This window comes from Zootoca vivipara, chromosome 3 (assembly GCF_965207765.1).
Source record: "Zootoca vivipara chromosome 3, rZooViv2.hap1.1, whole genome shotgun sequence".
NCBI lineage: Eukaryota > Metazoa > Chordata > Lepidosauria > Squamata > Lacertidae > Zootoca > Zootoca vivipara.
In genome coordinates, this window is record NC_142586.1 from 57,393,644 (window position 1) to 57,412,743 (window position 19,100).

Below are 19,100 nucleotides of genomic sequence, written 5' to 3' on the forward strand. Positions count from 1 at the left end.
GTATAGTTGTGTGAATTGATAGAATCCTACAAAAAAAGGGCTATAAATAGTTATTAGTTATGATAGCTATATTGTCTCCAGTATGCTTTTGAATACCAGTCACTGGAGATCGTGAGCAGGAGAAGGCAACTGCACACATATCCTGTTTATGGGAGTCCAATGGGCATCTTGTAATGTAGGCCATTGTGAAATCCTAACACTGCACTAGGCAGACTGTAGTTGTGTTCTTATTTTACTAGATTCCAGTAAAAACAGTGCATATATATATATATATATATATATATATATATATATATATATATATATATGAAGCATAGAATTGTAGAGTTGGAAGGGAAGTTGGACAGGACCCTGAGGGTCATTGAGTCCAACCCACTTCCAATGCAGGAATCTCAACTAAAACCTCCATGACAGATGGCTATGCCTCCTTAAAAGACTCCTTAAAAGGGAGTCCATTCCACTGTCAAACAGCTCTTACTGTCAGAAAGTTCTCCACACAATCACATTGATATGGGGGGCAGGGGGAGGTTGCTGTGTTTTATCAACCCACACATGAACATTGGTAGCGTTTGAGGGCAGTGTGTGTGCAAATATGCCAATGAAAATGAATGCTGCAAGAAACTGCATGTGTTCTAATTCTAGACCGCATTTGCCGAGCAAGAATTCATGATGAGTGACACTTGAAGCAGTGTGTGCAATGTATGCATTATATCAGCTAAATACCTGGCTTGTGGCCTCTTTATGAGGAAGAATTATGACCCAGGAGGCCAGCTCCCAGAGACTGACTCAGAGGTGTGGCGTGGCTGGAAGAGTGAGTTACTATTCTGTGCTGGCCCCCAAGCCTCATCAAGAATAAAATTTAATTTCTCATTAACTCAGGTCGTAGCGAGCAGCAGAAGACAAGACCGAGTGGATCTACTGAAAAATAATGGAACAAGTAAAATCCTCTCGTCTCTATGTAATACTAGAATGTAGCAGGTTCGCCCAGTAAATTGTTTGGGAGTAGATTCAGAATGGACCAGATGCAGCATTTCCCCCCTACAACACACATAGTTAATGTCTGGGATTCCTGGCTACAAGATGTGTTGATGGCTACTAGTTTAGATAGTTTTTAAAGGGGATTAACGTATTCATGGAGGCTAGGTGTATCATCAATGGCTGATAAGGATACTTACAGGGAAGGAACCGCCATGTTGTGTGTGCATTTTGTACATTTCTATCTCTTGCATTTCCCCCTATCTTGGGATTCAAGGCAGCATCCATAGGGTTCCCAGGCAATCTCCCATCTGGATACTGACCAGGCCCAGTTCTGCTTAGCTTCAGCAAGGTGGCTGCTTCATGTGTGAACAGCAGTTACTGGGGAGCAACAGCTGGGAAGAGCTATTGTCTTCAGACCCTGCTTGTGAGTTTCCAGAAGCATCTGTCTGGTCAGTGTGGGAAACAGGATGCTAGACTTTAGGCCTTTGCGCTGAACCAGCAGGTCTCTTGCGAATGTGCTTGGTGGCAATCCGGCCAGGCCCCAAGTAGTAGTCCTCAATTGATTTAAGGCATTATGCCTTAGCTGGTGATAGAACCAGGGTTTGGAATTTGTAGTTCTATGTCTCTAAGAAGCTGGAATCATCTTTCAGAACTATATCCAAGTCTAATTGCTGGGAAGGAAACCCAACGAATGATTTCTTATCAACGGGTTTCATCATGCTCGTAAACCACAAAAATGTAAAGGATTTGCCAACATAGAAACAGCATGTAAAGAGAGATTCAGAATCAAAACACTTTTAATCTTTGGGTTATAAGTTGTCGTGAAACACTGGAGTCACTCCCCTGCCCCAAACACACTCTAAGGCTTTTCTGAATATTTGGAAGGAGGAAATGCAACATTTAGTGCGGTAAAATATTTTATAAATATTTCATAGAACTGCGGAGTTGGAAGGGACCACAAGGGCCAATTAACCCCCTGCAAGGCAGGCATCTTTTGCTCAACATGGGGTTCAAACCCACGACCCTGAGATTAAGAGTCTCGTGCTCTACCAGCGGAGCTATGCTCATCACTAAGGTCAGATTCAGCATTGTGCTTAAGAAACCTGCAGCCTCTGCTGTGCTCTGATGACATCACTGTGACTCTGTGTGGAAAGCATGTCAAACCTTTTAGCTGTACTGGGCATTTTTAAGATTGCCTACAGCTCAGTGTGGCTATTCTTTCTTTCATATGACATAAGGCCACATTCCTCGTTGTGGAGAAACGTAGTTGAGGCCCGACTGTAAAACCAGATGTATTACAGTGGATGCTCAGGTTGCAAACGTGATCCGTGCGGGAGGCACATTCGCAACCCGCAGAGTTCGCAACCCGCAGCGCCACGTCTGCGCACACGCAGGTCTCGATTCAGCGCTTCTGCGCATGCGCAAAGCGCAATTTAGCTCTTCTGTGCATGCGCAAGCGCCGAAACCCAGAAGTAACCCGTTCCGGTACTTCCGGGTTCGGTGCGGGACACAACCTGAATCGACGCAACCTGAAGCATCTGTAACCCGAGGTATGACTGTATATGGTATGTAATATTGTAATCAATTTCAGATGTGACATTAGCAAAATTGCAGTAGTGTGCAAAGGTCAGGTTATGGAATCACTAATAAATGCTGTTCTGAACTGGACCTGCCAACTCACTGAATCCATGGCTGCTTGCAAGCATGCCACAATGGACTGTATTCTAGCTGGCAAAATGCTGCATTCTCACTGTAATTGTAAAACATTCGCTTATATCAGTGGCACTTCTACCACATTTGGATTCAAGTCATGTGCACATTGAACACGTGCCTATGTACACGTGTACTTTTTTTTTAACCACACAGAAGAAGAAGAAGAAGAAGAAGAAGAAGAAGAAGAAGAAGAAGAAGAAGAAGAAGAAGCAATCATAGAGTTAAAAAACACTGTATTATTATTTTATTTTTAAAAGGTAATTCAAGATGCATAAGCTGAATATTAGCAATTTGTCCAAGCAGACTCTTTCAGAATATTGACCTTTAAAAAAATCTGGGTTGTTTGTGAAATAATGCTAAATTCATGTTTTGATACAGCTCAAGACATTCCGTATTTCCTGCTCTTGAATTTTCAACGCTACACCCTCCTCCATTACATGCTACTGGTACTTGAAAGGATTTAGGGATGGGCCCCCAGTGGTAGAAACCTCTGTTGTTAACTTTTATGTCGAATCAAGACTCTTGCGAGCCTTTATCTCAGCTTAAACAGCCATGCATGAAAGTATCCAAGAACTCAATTGTCTCTTAACCCTGCACTGTCCACTAGAGTTCTGGGTAAGAAACTTTCACTTTGTGTGCCATCACTTCAGCCTGCTCATGTTCAATTACATGAGCGACTGTCTACCTGATATTTTGGTCATCCTCAAACTGAGGGAGGCTCCTCGTACAAGTTTCTGGTATCAATCACTTGGATCATAAATCTTGGCTGTGGAAAACGGCCATTTAGAGGTCCACCTGCACAAACAACAATCAGGCACGTAAAATAAGAAAGACCATAAATCTCAGACCTGATGATTAGCAATTTAAAGGGGGGCGGCTGGAAGAAGGGATGGTCTAAAGTAACAATTCCTAATAATTAATTAAGCCTGAAATGCTGACAGTCTGTTTAGTTAAAAGTACAGTGAAAACACAAACAGACTGCATCACATGAAGCTAACACTTGTAGATGTGTTGACTCAGAAGAAAGACTCATTAAGTTTAATGGGACTTACTCTCAGGTAAGCCTGCCTAGGGTTGGAGCCTAAGGGGAGTGAATGGAAGGTGTTAGCCAGTGCATGGAGCATGTTAGCTTGCACTGAAATAGCAAGGGGTTCAATTTCACTCTTTGCTCTTTGGTGTTTTCCATGGCTGAATGAAGCACATGCAGATAAAGAGGTAAGGTAGTTTTGTTGCTCATTATTAAGGAGGAGGATCAATATCATGCAACAACCTTTCTCCCAGCACAAGCACACTTTTAAATGCTGAGATCTCCATGGAACTGGGTCTCCTGAAGCAGCCAAAGTATAGCTGGCTCCTCTCTTGGTATGCTCACCAAACCTCCGAAACAACACTGGTTGAATGTGGATCTAGTTTATATGAAGGGTGATGAAGACCATCACCTCTTGTGAGTTCTTTGGGCACTCTCTATTATCACTTAATCATTATAACATCTTTCTCGTCGGGGGGGGGAATTAATTCTCCGAATCCAGTTCCACATCATACAGTTATCATACAGTTGGCAAGATTCAAATACAGCATGTGATCAGGTTCAGTCCCTGGATCCAATCTTGTGACCAGTAAAGCATAAGCTGAGGGCCAAATAACATCCGAGAACTTCAGTATATGCAGATATAGGACACAGATGTGGGGCAAAATAGAAAGGGGGATGTGGCTGGTATAGCAGATTCTTTTAGGTGTACCATGCCAAAATAAACCCCAAAATGTGGCCTCCTGTTCTGCACAATGGCCTTTTGTCACTGGTGCCATGGGAAGGGAATAGACAGGACTGAGATGATGTGCTAAGGTAGGGGTGGCAGGGTGAGGTGGCTGCCTCAGGCAGCAGGATGCACAGGGGCAGCAGATCCAGCCTCCTCAACTAGATCATGCATGACAGATGGCCAACCAACCTCAGCTTAAAAACTTCCAGTGAAGGAGAGTTCACGGCCCCTCCAAGAGAGTCTGATCCACTGTCAAACGGTTCTTACAATCAGAATGTTCTTCCTGATGTTAAGCCAGAATCTCCCTTTGTAACTGGATGCCATTGGTTCAGATCCTAACCTCCGGAGCAGGTGAAAACAAGCTTGTTCCATCTAATGTTACCACCACATTGAAGATGCCTCTCATATATCTCCTCTCAGACTCCTCTTTATCAGGTTAGACATACCGAACCCCCTCAACCATTCCTCATCAAGCTTGGTTTCCAGACCCTTGATCATCTTCTCTGCACACATTCCAGCTTGTCAACATCCTTCTTAAATTGTGTTGCCCAGAACTGGACACAGGACTCCAGGTGTGGTCTGACCAAGGCAAAATAGAGTGGAACTATTGCCTCCCTTGATCAGGACACTATATTTCTGTCCCATCAGCACCAGCCAGTATGGCCAGTGGGGGGAAGAGGAGGAGGAGGAGGAGGAGGAGGAGGAGGAGGAGTTTGGATTTGATATCCCGCTTTATCACTACCCGAAGGAGTCTCAAAGCGGCTAACATTCTCCTTTCACATTCCTGTCCTATGGGGATCCCTTTGTGTGTGAGAGCATGCTGCACTCACAGTGAACTAGATAGAGCCCTATTTGTTTATTCAAATGCCATCCCCCAGGAAGTGGATCTTACACACATCTTTTCCAGGCATATAAAAGAGCCAGATAAATATAACCATAAATCCGGTATATAGATATTGGAAGAAGGAAGTTGTTACTTGACATGACATTTTGGTTTAAAGGCAACTCATTACACAATCTTTTAAATGTACAATAGGTAATCATCTGTTTAGGCTTTTATTTTACTTTTTATTTTAGGATAGGAGAGGGAAGGTTTCTTTGTGTGTTTAAATAATGTAGCATCAAAGAAAATATTTTTAAAACACTTCATTCTACATTTACGTCAGCAGTACACAGGGGAAGAGCTCTAGATTTCCAGCAAAACATTGATGAATTACATCTCACACCACAGCTGTTAATAAGTGAAACTCTAGTATCTATCATTCCCATTTCACAGATGGGGAAACTCAAACCCTGAGAGGTTAAACTGACTTGCCAAAGGTCGTCCAGGAAGTCCATAGTGAAGCTGATGAACAATATCCAGATCCCTTGGCTCCAAACTGTAGGTCTTAATCACGACTCAAGCCAGCTTCTGGGTTTCAAACTCCTCTTCCCTGCAAATTTACTTGTGAACAAAAAAAGTGGCATCCTCCAATAATCAGACACACAAGACTGACCCTATGCGAGTTGACCCAAAAACCCAGGAGTCTCAGATTAAAGCCACAATTTTCCTTCGGACAATAGCCATGATTTCCAACACAGAGAAACAGTTCCCATGATGGAACTATTCAGAAGGCGTACTAACTTTAGAACTGACTTCACACTGACACTAGAATACCAGTGTAACATTTCAGCACCATTCACTATTGCAGGGACTACAACTTTCATCATTCTCTACCCTTGACCATGCTGGCTGGAGCTGATGGGAACCTCTGGAAGACACCAAGTTAGCTACCCCTGCACTTCTGAGTATGTTGTTGTTGTTGTTGTTGTTGTTGTTGTTGTTGTTGTTGTTGTGGCAACCCAATACAGGTTGTAGCCCAACAGAAACTAGGGCAGACATTAATTTAAGTTTACACCATCTTGAGGGCAAATGGCTAGTGCTTTAATGGGTTGTGCTGCTGTACCTATCTTTGGCCTGAATGCCTGGAAGAAGAAGAAGCAGGGCAAATTATGTGCAAGGTCCACACCATCAATTTCAGCTCCACTGAGACAAGTTCCTCTCTCTGCTTCCCTCACAAACCTCATTGCTCCACGGGTCCACTGGGTCGTTGTAATGACAGAAAACTGTTTGAATGCTCAAGAGCAAAATATTACAGTTTCTCTCAGTATGCTGGTAGAAAGAGAGAGAGAAAGCTTGGCATTGGATCCATTTGGCAAAAAAGAAGAGATAGTCGTGATATTTGAAATAGGAGACCTCCATTCAGTTCTGAAAGCAACATGGCCTGTTCTTAGAAAAGCTCACCTCTAGGGAGACATTCAAGGAGCTAGACTGGGTGACGCAGTAGCCCCCAAGCAGAGAGAGACAAAATCCAAGGGAAGTGAAGAAGATGGCAGCCCTGCTAAGAAGTTCTCCTGTCCCTGATCTACTTCGGGAGTCCCTCTTGCTTCACCCAGGAACGAGGGTGGGGAGAGACTGGCTTGAGCAGGCAGGGGCCGTGGCCAGTCCCGGGGAAGCCCCTCCCCTGGGCCGGCCGGCTCCCCATCCATCCCCCCAGGATAAATGACTCCGGTGTCCGCCTCGTCGAACTCCTCGCAGCTTCCCTCTCACCGTCCGAAGGCGGGCGAGGGAGGGAGGTCCAGGAGGGGATCCGAGGCGCGGCGGGCTCACCCGCCTGCGGCTGCCCACTCCCTTCCCTCTCCCCACTCCGCCCAGGTGGCATCTGCCGCCGCTGCCCCCCCTTCCCGTTGCCACCACCATGTCCACGGGCTCCCTGAGCGATGCAGAAGACCTTCCCGAGGGGGAGATGCTGGAATGCGACGGCAGCCTGAAGATGGACAGCTGCTCCCCGACGCCTCGGTCTCTGCCGGCGCCTCCGGCTCCCCACCGCTGCCACGAGAGCAACGACGAGGGCTCAGTCGGAGGCGGCGATCGGGTCTCCCCTGCCAAGGGCCGAGGCGGCGCCCCCTCGTCGGGCAAGCGGAAGAAGGCGCCGGGCAAGAAGAGCCCGCTGGGCGGCGTCGGGGCGCTGGGCCCCGAGGGCAAGCAGGTCCAGCGGAACGCGGCCAACGCCCGCGAGCGCGCCCGCATGCGGGTGCTGAGCAAAGCCTTCTCCCGCCTCAAGACCACCTTGCCCTGGGTGCCGCCGGACACCAAGCTCTCCAAGCTGGACACGCTGCGCCTGGCCTCCAGCTACATCGCGCACCTCCGGCAGATCCTGGCCAGCGACAAGTACGAGAACGGCTACATCCACCCCGTCAACCTGGTAAGCGGCCCGGAAGGGAGAGCGCCCCCCCCCCCCACGGAAGGAAGGCAGCGGGCAGGGAGGCAGCGCCCGGGACCAGTTCGGAGTCCTGGCAGGCCCCTTCGTGCAAAGCAGCCCATACCTCCAGCTCTGCCCTCCTCCCCTTTCCCACCACCTCCGCTTGAGAGGGAGGGGGGCGTCACGTCGGTTGCTGCAGGCTTACAGGCAGCCCGATCCATCAGCTCCGGGAGGCTGAGGTTTCTTTTTAGACGCAGAGACTTTACGATCCCCGGCCCTCCCCGTCTGTTGTTTTTAAGTAACAACGGTACGTTACCGTCCTTGCTTGGAAACGTGGTCCATCAGCCCTGGTCATTCCGCTGAGTGGAGGCCCTGGTCTTCTGCCCCCCCTCCAAGTGTTGCCCCGACGGCACGAAAGCCTCTTTTATCAAAGCACACACCACCACTACCACCACCACGGACGTGTTTGACCTAAAGGCGACCCCGATTCCGTGGGAGGAAACGGGAGAGCAGTCCCCGCCCCACTTGACACAAACCGGGCAGGAGCTGTGGGGCGCCCCAAAGATCCCTCGATGCGCTTGCTCTCGAGGGGTTCTGAGAATAACACCTCGCATAGCAAACCTCGCTTGGCTGCTCTGCTCCTTTATTTATTCGGAGGAGCTGTCATTCCCTGAGCTCAGCTCTCTGTAGGCCTACCCAAGTTGTTGTTGTTGCTGTTGTTATTTATTAAATTTGTATACCGCCCTTCCTCTGAAAAGCCCAGAATTTCCTGTTCACAACAGGAAAAATACAAAAAAAGAACACAAAATACATAATTAAAAAAACAAGCAACCCCAACCACGCTTGGTGTTCTGCTTAAAAAATTCGTCGCATACTGCCTGGAACGGTTAGGCTGGGAATTTCCTCCCTTCCTATTTATTCCCCCCGAGCTGGATCACCCCGGGGTAATTGCAGGGAGGGGAGAGGGATGCTACTTCGCATTAAGTCCTCTCTAGTCGCCTTTGGTGAGTAGACCCTGGGTGGCAGCCTGCTTCAGACGCAGCGAGGCTCTTTCAGAGCCAGTCCTTTCTCACCTCCCTCTCGCTCAGGATTGAAGTTTGGGGCTTGGGTGGGCGCCACAGAGTTAGGTTAGGCACTTGGGCCACCGGCTTTGTGTTATTCAAACGGCGAGATGCGCTTCTCTCGCCGAGGAACTGCGAGGGACGCCCGATTAATACACTGAAGGACGTCGAACGTCGGGATGCGCGACCTCCCGTGTCTATTTCCTGCCCTACGTCGTAACTTTTATTATTGGAAGTTCAAGATGAAACAACAACAAACGAATTTTAAAGGTCAGCGTGCAGCTGCCCCATTATTTTCATGTTCTGTCGTCAGGAGTGTCTGTTAATTCCAGTTGTCCGGGGGTCACGGGCGATGACACACCTTCCCATTTCTGAGCACTGGATCCAGTAAGGGGAGGGGGAGTAGGATTAGGGTGGCTTTGAATGTTTGGGAACCTTCTGCATCCCACCTTCAGATAGCTAAGAGGACAGGGGGAGATTCTAAATGGGGCAACTAAATATATATATATTTAAAACCCCGTTTCGCGGGTGGGTGGGCAGCCAGTTATGTCCCCAGGAATTGAAATATTTAGCATTTCTTACAGTGCAATCCAATACCTGTCTAGTGGTTACTCAAATGTAAATCCCATGGGGCTTAGTCCCAGGTAGGTGGGGACAGGGTAGCAAACTCAATAGCTTGCTGCAGCGACTAAAATGGTTTATGTTTTTAAAACACAAAAACAAATACTTACAGCTCAGTGGAACAAACTCCATTCCCCCAGGTTTTAAACGTCCAAGACTTTTTATATTAAATGAATGAGTGCCATGGGAAAAAAATGCATTCCTTTCTCTATTTTTCATAAAAATTGTAGTTCTGGAAAATTTAAAAAGTAGTCATTTTTTATATAAGCAAAAACGATTACAAAAACAGCAGCTGCAATTAAATATGTTAATATTAACAGAATCCTTTTTTAATTAAAATGTATTCGTTATTAACAAAAATTAACATAATATTGGTGTTCATACTTATATGAGTATAATTATTTTAGCAAAAAGATGCCCCATTAATCAGAAAGCAACGAAGCACAAAAAATGTTTCCAAAATATGTTCTGATTGAAGATAAGATTTTTGTTATATAATATGACCGGACTATGTTAATTTGATCGTTATTGTATTATTGTTTAATATTATTCTAAACCATAAGATGGTAGTGCTGCGATTGCTGTAACAAGCACAAAAAGCAGATTTTTAAATTATAAGTATTTGCACATTTTTTAAAAACCTCAAGTAATTGTAACGCTTTATGTTTGGAAAGAAATGCAGTGGATATAATGGGATTTTGCAGTTTTAAAATTTACACACCCAGTGCGTTCAACTGAAGGGCTTTTCACCTCAAAGGAACTTTTTGGAAACCAAAAGCCAAGTATATCGTGGAAGAGAAACGAAATGGCCAATTCTGAAACGCTTTTAGAACCAGATAGCGCTGTTATCATTTTCAAAACAAAGCAGCAGCCGTGCCTTGACGTTACCCAGTAGAGAATGGACAGGTTTTAAATCTGTCTACCACAATCTGCCTTTGTGAGCCGTGTCAATTATATGCTTTAGGGAAACATTATCATTTCTAATCAAACGTGGCACATTTTGCTATCGAGGATAAATAAAGCGTGACCCGTCACCCAGAGGATTACAGAGAACTATGGTGAGAGGGAGAGAGCGCGCGCAAAGAGAGAGAGAGAAAGAGATGCTTTTATGGACCAAGGGTTTTGTCTTTGCGCTGTGATTCCAGACAATACGGCGGAGCCATCTTAAAGACCTGGTTACGCTCAGTAGCTGAGACTGTCTAGTCTAACCACTTCTTCTCATTGTTTAGAAAGAACACCTGGGTAGTCTATGAAATTCTGACAGTTGGCTTTGCTTTATCGCCGTCCAAGTGCTACACCATTAAAGCACACTGATCTCTCTCTCTCCCTATCTCTCCTTTCCCTCTTATTCTGGTTTTTCTGTCCCCCACCCTTTATGCCTCCAGACTTGGCCCTTTATGGTTGCTGGCAAACCGGAGAACGAGCTGAAAGAAACAGGGAGCACCACTCGGTTGTGTGGCCCTACAGCATCCTGACCCAAGATGTCCAAGCCTGGGAACAACAACCTTGTTTGCATGCAGGGGTTTCTGCCTGTGCATGCAAGAGTATGTGGGCTTACTGGTGTGCAGGACTGGCGGTGGTGAGAAATGAAGGAGCCGACCAGATCGCTTCCCCGTGAGGAATAAAAACACACCCTAAATCTGAAGAGACGACCACATGCACCATGCCAAAGGAAGAAGGGAAAAAATCCCACAGTGCATGTATTTAACTTTATTAACTTGTATATATTTGACTATCCTACAACAACGCCTTGCTGGTTCAAGAGCTGTTTTCTGGATTCCTCCATCTAGACTTCGCCATTGTCTGTTTTTGTGTGCCCCCCCCTTTCTTGTGAAAGACTGCGATTCCTAGAATCAATTATTTCGATAGTCACATCTCTCTCAAAGAATTCACATTAAAGATATTCTATGGATATATTTTCTTCAGACAGGCTTTGCTATATTTTGTTTCAATTAAAAAAGGAAAAAACCACTGGTCCTTAGCAGGAAAGGAAAATAGCACATATAGTGGCTTGGGTTGCTTTTTAAAAATACAGTATTTTTTTTAAAAAAGAAACTGCTGAGCAGGACCATATTATCTGTTCATCTGCAAACCTTAAAATGGCACAATGCATTACAATGCAAAATTGTTTGACCCTAGATTCCGGCGAAATGTTTATTTTTATAATTAAGAAGAGCTAGACTGTGTCCTTGCGGGGTGGGTGGTTTGGAGGGCTAGAAAAACAAAGCACAGGGGCTGCCAAACTTGTAGAAAGCACCCCACCCTCCAAAATGTAATGAGAGTTTTGATTGGGAAGTGGATGCATTGTGACATTAGTTGTGGAATCAGATGTTTTGTGATGTTAGCTCAATCCAGAAACTGATAGGGGTGGAGGAACTAGATTCTGAAACATTTTCACTATTAACAACTTAAACAGACTCCTGTGCATAAGTAAATTCAATGGGTTGGCTAAATATATATAAGATTATCGCCTAAGACTAGGATTATCATTTGCAAACATGGTTAATATGGAAATTGATGTGGGAAACAGAGTTTTAAATTGCCCGTGTACTGAAGATGCTATAGGGAGCACTTTTTACTGAAGATGCAAACTATGTCTTCGACTTCTAGTATAGAGTGCGTCCCTTTTGAATGTTGCCAATGCAAAGATTGAAAGTGGAAGAGCGCTGCTTGGAAGTAAGCACCATTTCTTTCAATGGAGTTGTCTTGAAGCAAGGTGCTTGCAGGATTTAAAAAAATTGTTTCCTATTGGGAAATATGTTCTGTGGTTTCAAAGGGATTTGATGCCCAATGTGTGTCTAGAATTAGGTTGCTGGCTTTGTTTGCTTTCAGTGGGATTGCTCTTAAGCCATTTTGTTTGAAAATGTGCTCCACTTTCAATGGCACATATACATAATGTGTTTAGGATGTGGGTGCAACACGGAGAAAAGTTATGAGTTTACATTTTAACATCCTTGTTCAGCTGTCCATCTTCCTTTATGTCGAATAGGTTACTTTTTGGAAAACCAAATTATAGGTGGTATCAAATTAAGCTGTCTGTACCCCTTAAATCTTCTATGAATGATCCCCCAACCATCCAGAAACAATGGGGGCCAGTGAGGGGGATGCAGTCAACAGAGCCAGTTTCTGCTTCTCAGGCTAACTTACTTCACAAGGTTGTTGTGAGGACTAAATGAGGGAGAACCATGTACTCCAACTCAAGAGGAAAAGGTGGGAATAAAATGCAACCCCCCCCCACAAAACTAGGGTTGCCAGACTCAATAGTGGACAGGACTTCTGTGCCTTTAATTGCCCTGCTCTCTTTTGAGTCTGGAAACCTTAAAGAGAAACCAGCAGACCCTTTGTTTAATTTCCAAGCAAAGGGTCTGCTGGTTTCTCTTTAAGGTTCCCAGACTCAAAAGAGAGCAGGGCAATTAAAGGCACAGAAGTCCTGTCCTCTATTGAGTCTGGCAACCCTACACAAAACCCTTAATCTCCCCCACTCGCAAACCTTGAATCCCCCAAGTTCAAGCTTCAGCACCTTGAGGAAATGTTGTAAGACCTACCTGGGTGGGATGTTCTTTAAAGCTCAGGAAATAGATGGAATTTTAATAAACCTGATGAAAACTTGCTGGGATGCATGTTTGCTTCCACTGTTATGCACTGATGTGGAATCGAGTTGAATGGGTCATGCATCTACATGGACACTTTTTCTGGCAAGGACTAACACAATCCTGGCTGGCTGCCACTCTTCATCCTCCTTACTCCAATCCTAGGATCACTGAAGTTGGTACAGAGCATCCCATATGCTTGCTTTCTATCAGAGGTTTGTCTCATTTTGTTGTCTGCCAGACAGATGACCAGAATTTACTAACAGACATTGCATCACAGTTTGGGGGCAAAGGTGTTGTCGAAATTTTCTAAAATCAGGCTGTCCCCCAAATACAAATACCAAATCTGTGCCTTCTATGCATTGCAGAAGGTACTTAAACAATGTTGTTCAGTGCATGATGATTGAATCACTGAAGCCTTGTTATATGCCACAGATATACTGTACATTGATGATTCAGTGATAATCTCCATATGAAATACTGGCGATGATTCATTTCTTAAGAGGTTTGCTGGCTCAGATCTCTTTCGACATCATGTAACTTGACATCCTCCATTCCCAATCCATTGAAGAATAAATGTAATTGCTCTTAAGTGAACACATAGCATTCTGTAGTACGGTGGCTCCCAAAATCCTTTGCCCCTGAACCGCTTGGAAATTGCTGGGAGTCCTGATGCTTTTCTTTAATGATTTTTCTTCTGCTTGTTTTAGCAATTGCAATGAGTGGTGCTGGTTGCCATATGCTTTTCAATTATATTTTTACTTTCATTTTTTATATTTCATTTCATTGTATTACAACCTGAATTCTATGGAATTCAAATTACAATACATTAAAATACAATAGAAGAAGAGCAGCAGTAAAAATATGATTAAAAACCAATACAAAATATTTAATACGGACACTCCACGGACCATATTAATCTTGCTTGTGGACCGCTGGAAAAGCACGGACCATGGTTTGGGTGCCCCTGCAGTGATATATTCTCAAATGAATTCTCATCTTTCTTTTACTTCATATGAGCCTTGACTATCTAAACAGGTTTGGTGCTAATCCCTTTGCGATGTGGCTTGAAGGAAACATTGCCCATGAGTGGTAAAAGCCTGATACAAAGATACCACTGGGAAGCCCCTGGAGAGACATGATCACATTACAAGGTGGTGAAGCCAGGAGCTGTGCCTAAGGAGAATTAAGGAACACTGATGAAGTAGAGTGATTTGCATTTGGGGGAGGGGTATACCTCTGCTTGGCCCAGCTGTACGGTGCCTTCTGGCTTCTTAACTTAAACAACTTTCTTTCTATTGAATTGAATTGATTTGTTACTTGGTGGGAGATTAAGCTGAGAGATAAACAGAAAGTGCTGGTCTCTTTCCCCTGAACAAGCTCAGTCCAGAGGCAGCTGATGCGCCAGATCCCAGAGAGCTGTTTAATGTTTCAAGGTTATGACCGCACTGTTTACAAGATGTCTTCGGTTATTTATACTGTTTTTCCCAGCAGAGGGGCTTTAAATTTCCGCTTCACTTGCTCTTTCAATATATTTCCCCCCCCTATATATTTCTGTTTTGTTCAATTCAATAGCCTAGATATTTTATTGCCGTTCTCCTTTAGGGAAGAAAGGGAAATACGTCATAACATTATCACAGGGGGAAAGCATGATTTGGAAATGTACAAACACCCAGTAGAAAGTATGCAAGTAAACAAAAGGAGATTTGGTAGCATGGTGAGATGTCATTAAGAGCTGTTGCCCACTGGCTGCTTTTGACTACAGCTGCCATCAGCTCCAACCAGCGGACATACGGTAGGTCAAAATAAGTCACGCAGTAGTTGCTTCCCAAGTGACACTGTTTTCTAGATGTGATCCATAGCTAGATCCATGAGAGATATGATCATACAAAAGCAAATTGAGGTTACACAGTTGAAGGGGATTTGGTGCTCCCATGCAACAAACACACTTAAAAAAAAATGTGGCAAGAAAATGCACTGGAAAGTGGCAGGTAATGATGCTGTCAGTAGTAGCAATGTATGTAGTGGAGCAGAATCATGGAGCTGCATGGGGCTGGAGCAGGTAAGGTTGGGGCTGTGTGGCTGCACTGAAAGGACCACCATCAGCCAATCCGCTGTCCCACCATTCCCCCACCCTGCTCTGACCTTGCCGTTATCCATCCAGGCAAGCAGTGTCACTGTGAGGAGGGTGGCTCTGTCCACATCATCTCAGCACAAATGAGAATGAAAGCTTAACAAACAGTGGCAGTGTACAACCTCCGCACAAACTTTGTGCCAACAATTCAGGAGGAGTGTGCAATTACATGGGTCCAAAGACATTGCCTGTGGCAGAAGATTTTGGGAACCAGAACCCATTTTTCAAGTGCATGAAATGGTCTCATAAGTGGGTTGATTACACAAAGAAGGCTTTGAAAAACAACAACCCATGACGATGGGTATTTAAATGTTGTGTTTCAATACAAAGTGATGGAATGTTAAGAATGCTGACATTCGGGGGCGGGGGGGGGGCGGAATAAGGTACAGGGCCAGCCCAAGGCATTTTGCTGTCTGAGGCAGAGTAGCAACAGTGTTCCCCTCAGTGGGCAGATTAGAGTGTTTAACTAGGATGTGGGAGAGCAGGGTTCAAATCCCCCCTTGGCTATGAAGTTCAGTGGGTGACCCTAGGCTAGGCACTGCCTCTGTGCCTAACCTACCGCGTAGGGATGTTGTTGGGATTAAATGAGGTGAGACAGAACCCTGCATTCCACCTGAGTTCCTTGGAGAAAAAGGTCTGATATAAATACAGCAAAGAACCAAAAACCCACCATCCAAGTCAAGGTGCAGTGTACTAGAAGCCAAGGTATTTTGGTGCTTGAGGCAGAAATCCCAAAATTCAGCAAGTATTGTATTTTTACTTCAATTTCTTTTTACTGGAGAAAAATCGGCTAAAAGGCTAGGGTTGTAGTGGTTAGAATTAACTGGAAGGAAACAAGTAGTACAGAGGTCAGCAAACATTTTCAGCAGAGGGCCAGTCCACTGTCCCTCAGACCTTGTGGGGGGCCGGACTATATTTTGGAAAAAAATATGAAAGAATTCCTAAGCCCCACAAATAACCCAGAGATGGATTTTAAATATAAGGACACATTCTACTCATGTAAAAACACCAGGCAGGCCCCCACAAATAACCCAGAGATGCATTTTAAATAAAAGGACACATTCTACTCATGTAAAAACATGTTGATTCCCGGACCGTCCGCGGGCCGGATTGAGAAGGCGATTGGGCCACATCCGGCCCCCAGGCCTTAGTTTGGGGACCCCTGAAGTAGTATTTACAGTGGAGCAAAGGATTGCAGTCTTAATTAACCTGGACATGCAGAAGGCACACTGGCAATATAAAAGGTAGAAATAGTTGACATTGTGAATGAAGTCAGCCCCCCCCCCCCCCGATAGCAGAAGTATGAATAACACATTTCACTGATAGGTGTGATGAAATACCTAACTGCTGGCTGCCCTTGCATATGGCTTGAAATGCAAATTCTTACCCTATACTACTTTAGATCTGAAGTAGCCATTGTGCTGCTGCCCTGCACATGTTGCTGGACAACAATGCTTCTCTTCCCTTGACCACATGGGCTGGGGTCCAATGACATCAGGAAAGTACCGAATGGCCTACCCCGACTTTAGATTGTGATACTTGTGGGTGATGGTGACGGGCCAAATGTTGGCATTGGGATTATTTGTATTTATTGAATTTATATCCTGCCTTTCCTCCCAAAGGAACCCAGGGTTTCAAACAGATCGAGAATTTTAAAAAGAGAAGCAAAGCAACAACATTCTAAAAACAATTAGAGTTCTAAAAATGTTCTAAAAGCAGCCGCAGTTAGAAAACATTCTTCCATCCAGCGATCTCGGGTTTACCAGGAACAGTATTCTGGGTTTGGAGAACTGACCTTTACATTGGAAAAAAATGAGAAACTGAGAGAACCGAAACTGACTGATCCTTCCCCCCCAGGGTAGCCACTTGTGCATTGCCAAAGGAAATGCCTCAATACGAAAGAGCATACATATTTACAAATAAGTTGCATGTGCTAAATTGTATGCATAGATGCAAATCTATAATGACTATTATTGAAACAGAAATACATCTCCAGGGTCTGTTTCTGGGCATTGCTAAGACCCACCCGCCTGCACATGCTCCCTTCTTGGGGTTCTTTACCTTTAAACCAGACTTGGACTGGAAATCCCTTCAAACAGAGGACTCCTTCAAAGAGAGGGCTGTCCTCCGATAACCTGTCAAGTAGAGCTATCCCCTGCAAGAGGACACATGGCCACCCTGACAGCTGATGCCATCCGTTTCATAAATGGGGAAGAGAGGAGGAAATAACTCCCGCTTTCTGTGGCTCCCACACTTTAGCTGTAGTTACGGTCATAACCCACAGCCTCAGTGTAAACAGTGCACTAGATCAATGGTGATGGGAAACACAAAAGTTGTAAATGTAAAGAATGCCAGAACCCCCTCTGGTTATTTGACGCATCTCCTGAAAATCACATAAATTGGGACAGCTCAAGCAGGTTAACCAGTCTTTCTTCTGGATTCTGTAATCTTTCCTGGGAATTGTTTGTTGAACAACAGCTGAGTTTGCCTCACAGCGTTCCTTTCTGATATAAACGCATTGGGGATTATTATGCTTCTTCAAATTTTTCCCTTTTCTCCCCTCCTCCCTGCAGAGCCTTTTTCCTTATGTGTCATGTGTTTCAGACTGCAAGGCTGCAACCAAAGCCCTGGCTTTGGCAGCAGGCTTAACAAAGCAGTGGGGGCACTAGGATATCCAAAGCCCTGCTGCTCACACTGGCCAGAAAGTGGGGTGGGGTTGCTAATTAGATCCATATTTTGCAAGAAGGCAAACTGGGGGATCCAGCAGATCCCAGACTAGCTCTGCTCTTCCCCACCCCTGCAGTTCCGATTCAGGTCTTTCTCCAGGATGCAGCTGGCAGAGATCCCGTCAGTGGCACTTCCGCCCTCCTGCATGTTTGGTGTGTGAAATGGACACCTGTGTGCCAGCAGACATCTTCATCCAAACCAACCCCACTCCCAAGCTTCGTGCAAAGGCACTTTGGACTGCAGTCCCCACCTGAGAGCAGAGATTATTTTATCATTCACATTTGTAAGTGACTCTAGGAGCCACTTTTTGGCCGAGAAGCAGAATAAAAATGCTTTTAATAAACAAACAAACTCTGAACCCACGAATGTAGGTCTGCATGCAGGAGACAAAATCTACTATGAAGCAGCATGATTGAACAATAAACAACTTCTTATAAAAAGCTATAATCTCAGGTTACAACTGGGTGCTTATTGAAGTGGAACTAATCAAAATATTAACAGCCATCTTGGGGCTTTTAAAAGGTTCATTTGAGGAAATGCTCAAAGGGGGGAAAAACTTTTTAAAAAAAAACAACAACTTTGTACCAAGTTGTGGATTGGGTAGCTCAATATGCCTTCATAACTACTTTAAAACAGACAACAATTTCCTCAACTGTTAGCAATGCTAAAGTGATTACCAACAACTACCATTCTGAAGGATCACTACATGTTTTTCCTACATTTAAGCTCTAACTGAATTGGCACAGACTGTGCTTTCTACCTTTCTTTGCTATTTAACTCAGACCTCTACATTTCCCTCCTTATACCCATGTGTATGCATACCTGCCAACTGAGGATTACACTTCATATATTTGATGAACTGGACTCTAACCCAGGAAAGTTCATGCCGTAATAAATATATTAGCCTATAAGGTACCACAATATTCTTTGTTACTTTTGCTGCAGCAGACGGGAACACGGCAACCTTTCTGGAAATTATTTCCATCATTTTTTATTCATGGGTCAACAGCTTCACTTGCATTTAACTTAATATTCTACTTTCAGATGCCACAGGGTGGCAGTCATGCTACATACAAAAATAAACAGATAGTATAAAATAGACTAGCCTGGACTTTTCAACTTAACTTTTGCCCCGCTTTTTGCAGGTAGAGATCAGAGCTTTAATCTCTCCCAGCTTTCCCTGCAAAAATCCCACTCTTTCAAGCTGAATCAGAGCAAACCTCAACTTGGGTTTTTTGCAGATTGATAAAGGGTGGGTTTTCACAGGGAAGGAAGCA

General features: G+C 44.6%; 1 protein-coding gene across 1 annotated transcript; it reads left to right on the forward strand.

Annotated features, from left to right (window-relative positions):
• Window positions 1-6,973: 6,973 nt before the first annotated feature.
• TCF21 (transcription factor 21) lies at window positions 6,974-11,297 on the forward strand. The gene is made up of 2 exons (XM_035110668.3): window positions 6,974-7,693; window positions 10,758-11,297. The coding sequence occupies exons 1-2, from the start codon at window positions 7,187-7,189 to the stop codon at window positions 10,845-10,847; spliced, it is 597 nt and encodes a 198-aa protein (XP_034966559.1). The 5' UTR covers window positions 6,974-7,186; the 3' UTR covers window positions 10,848-11,297.
• Window positions 11,298-19,100: the final 7,803 nt, after the last annotated feature.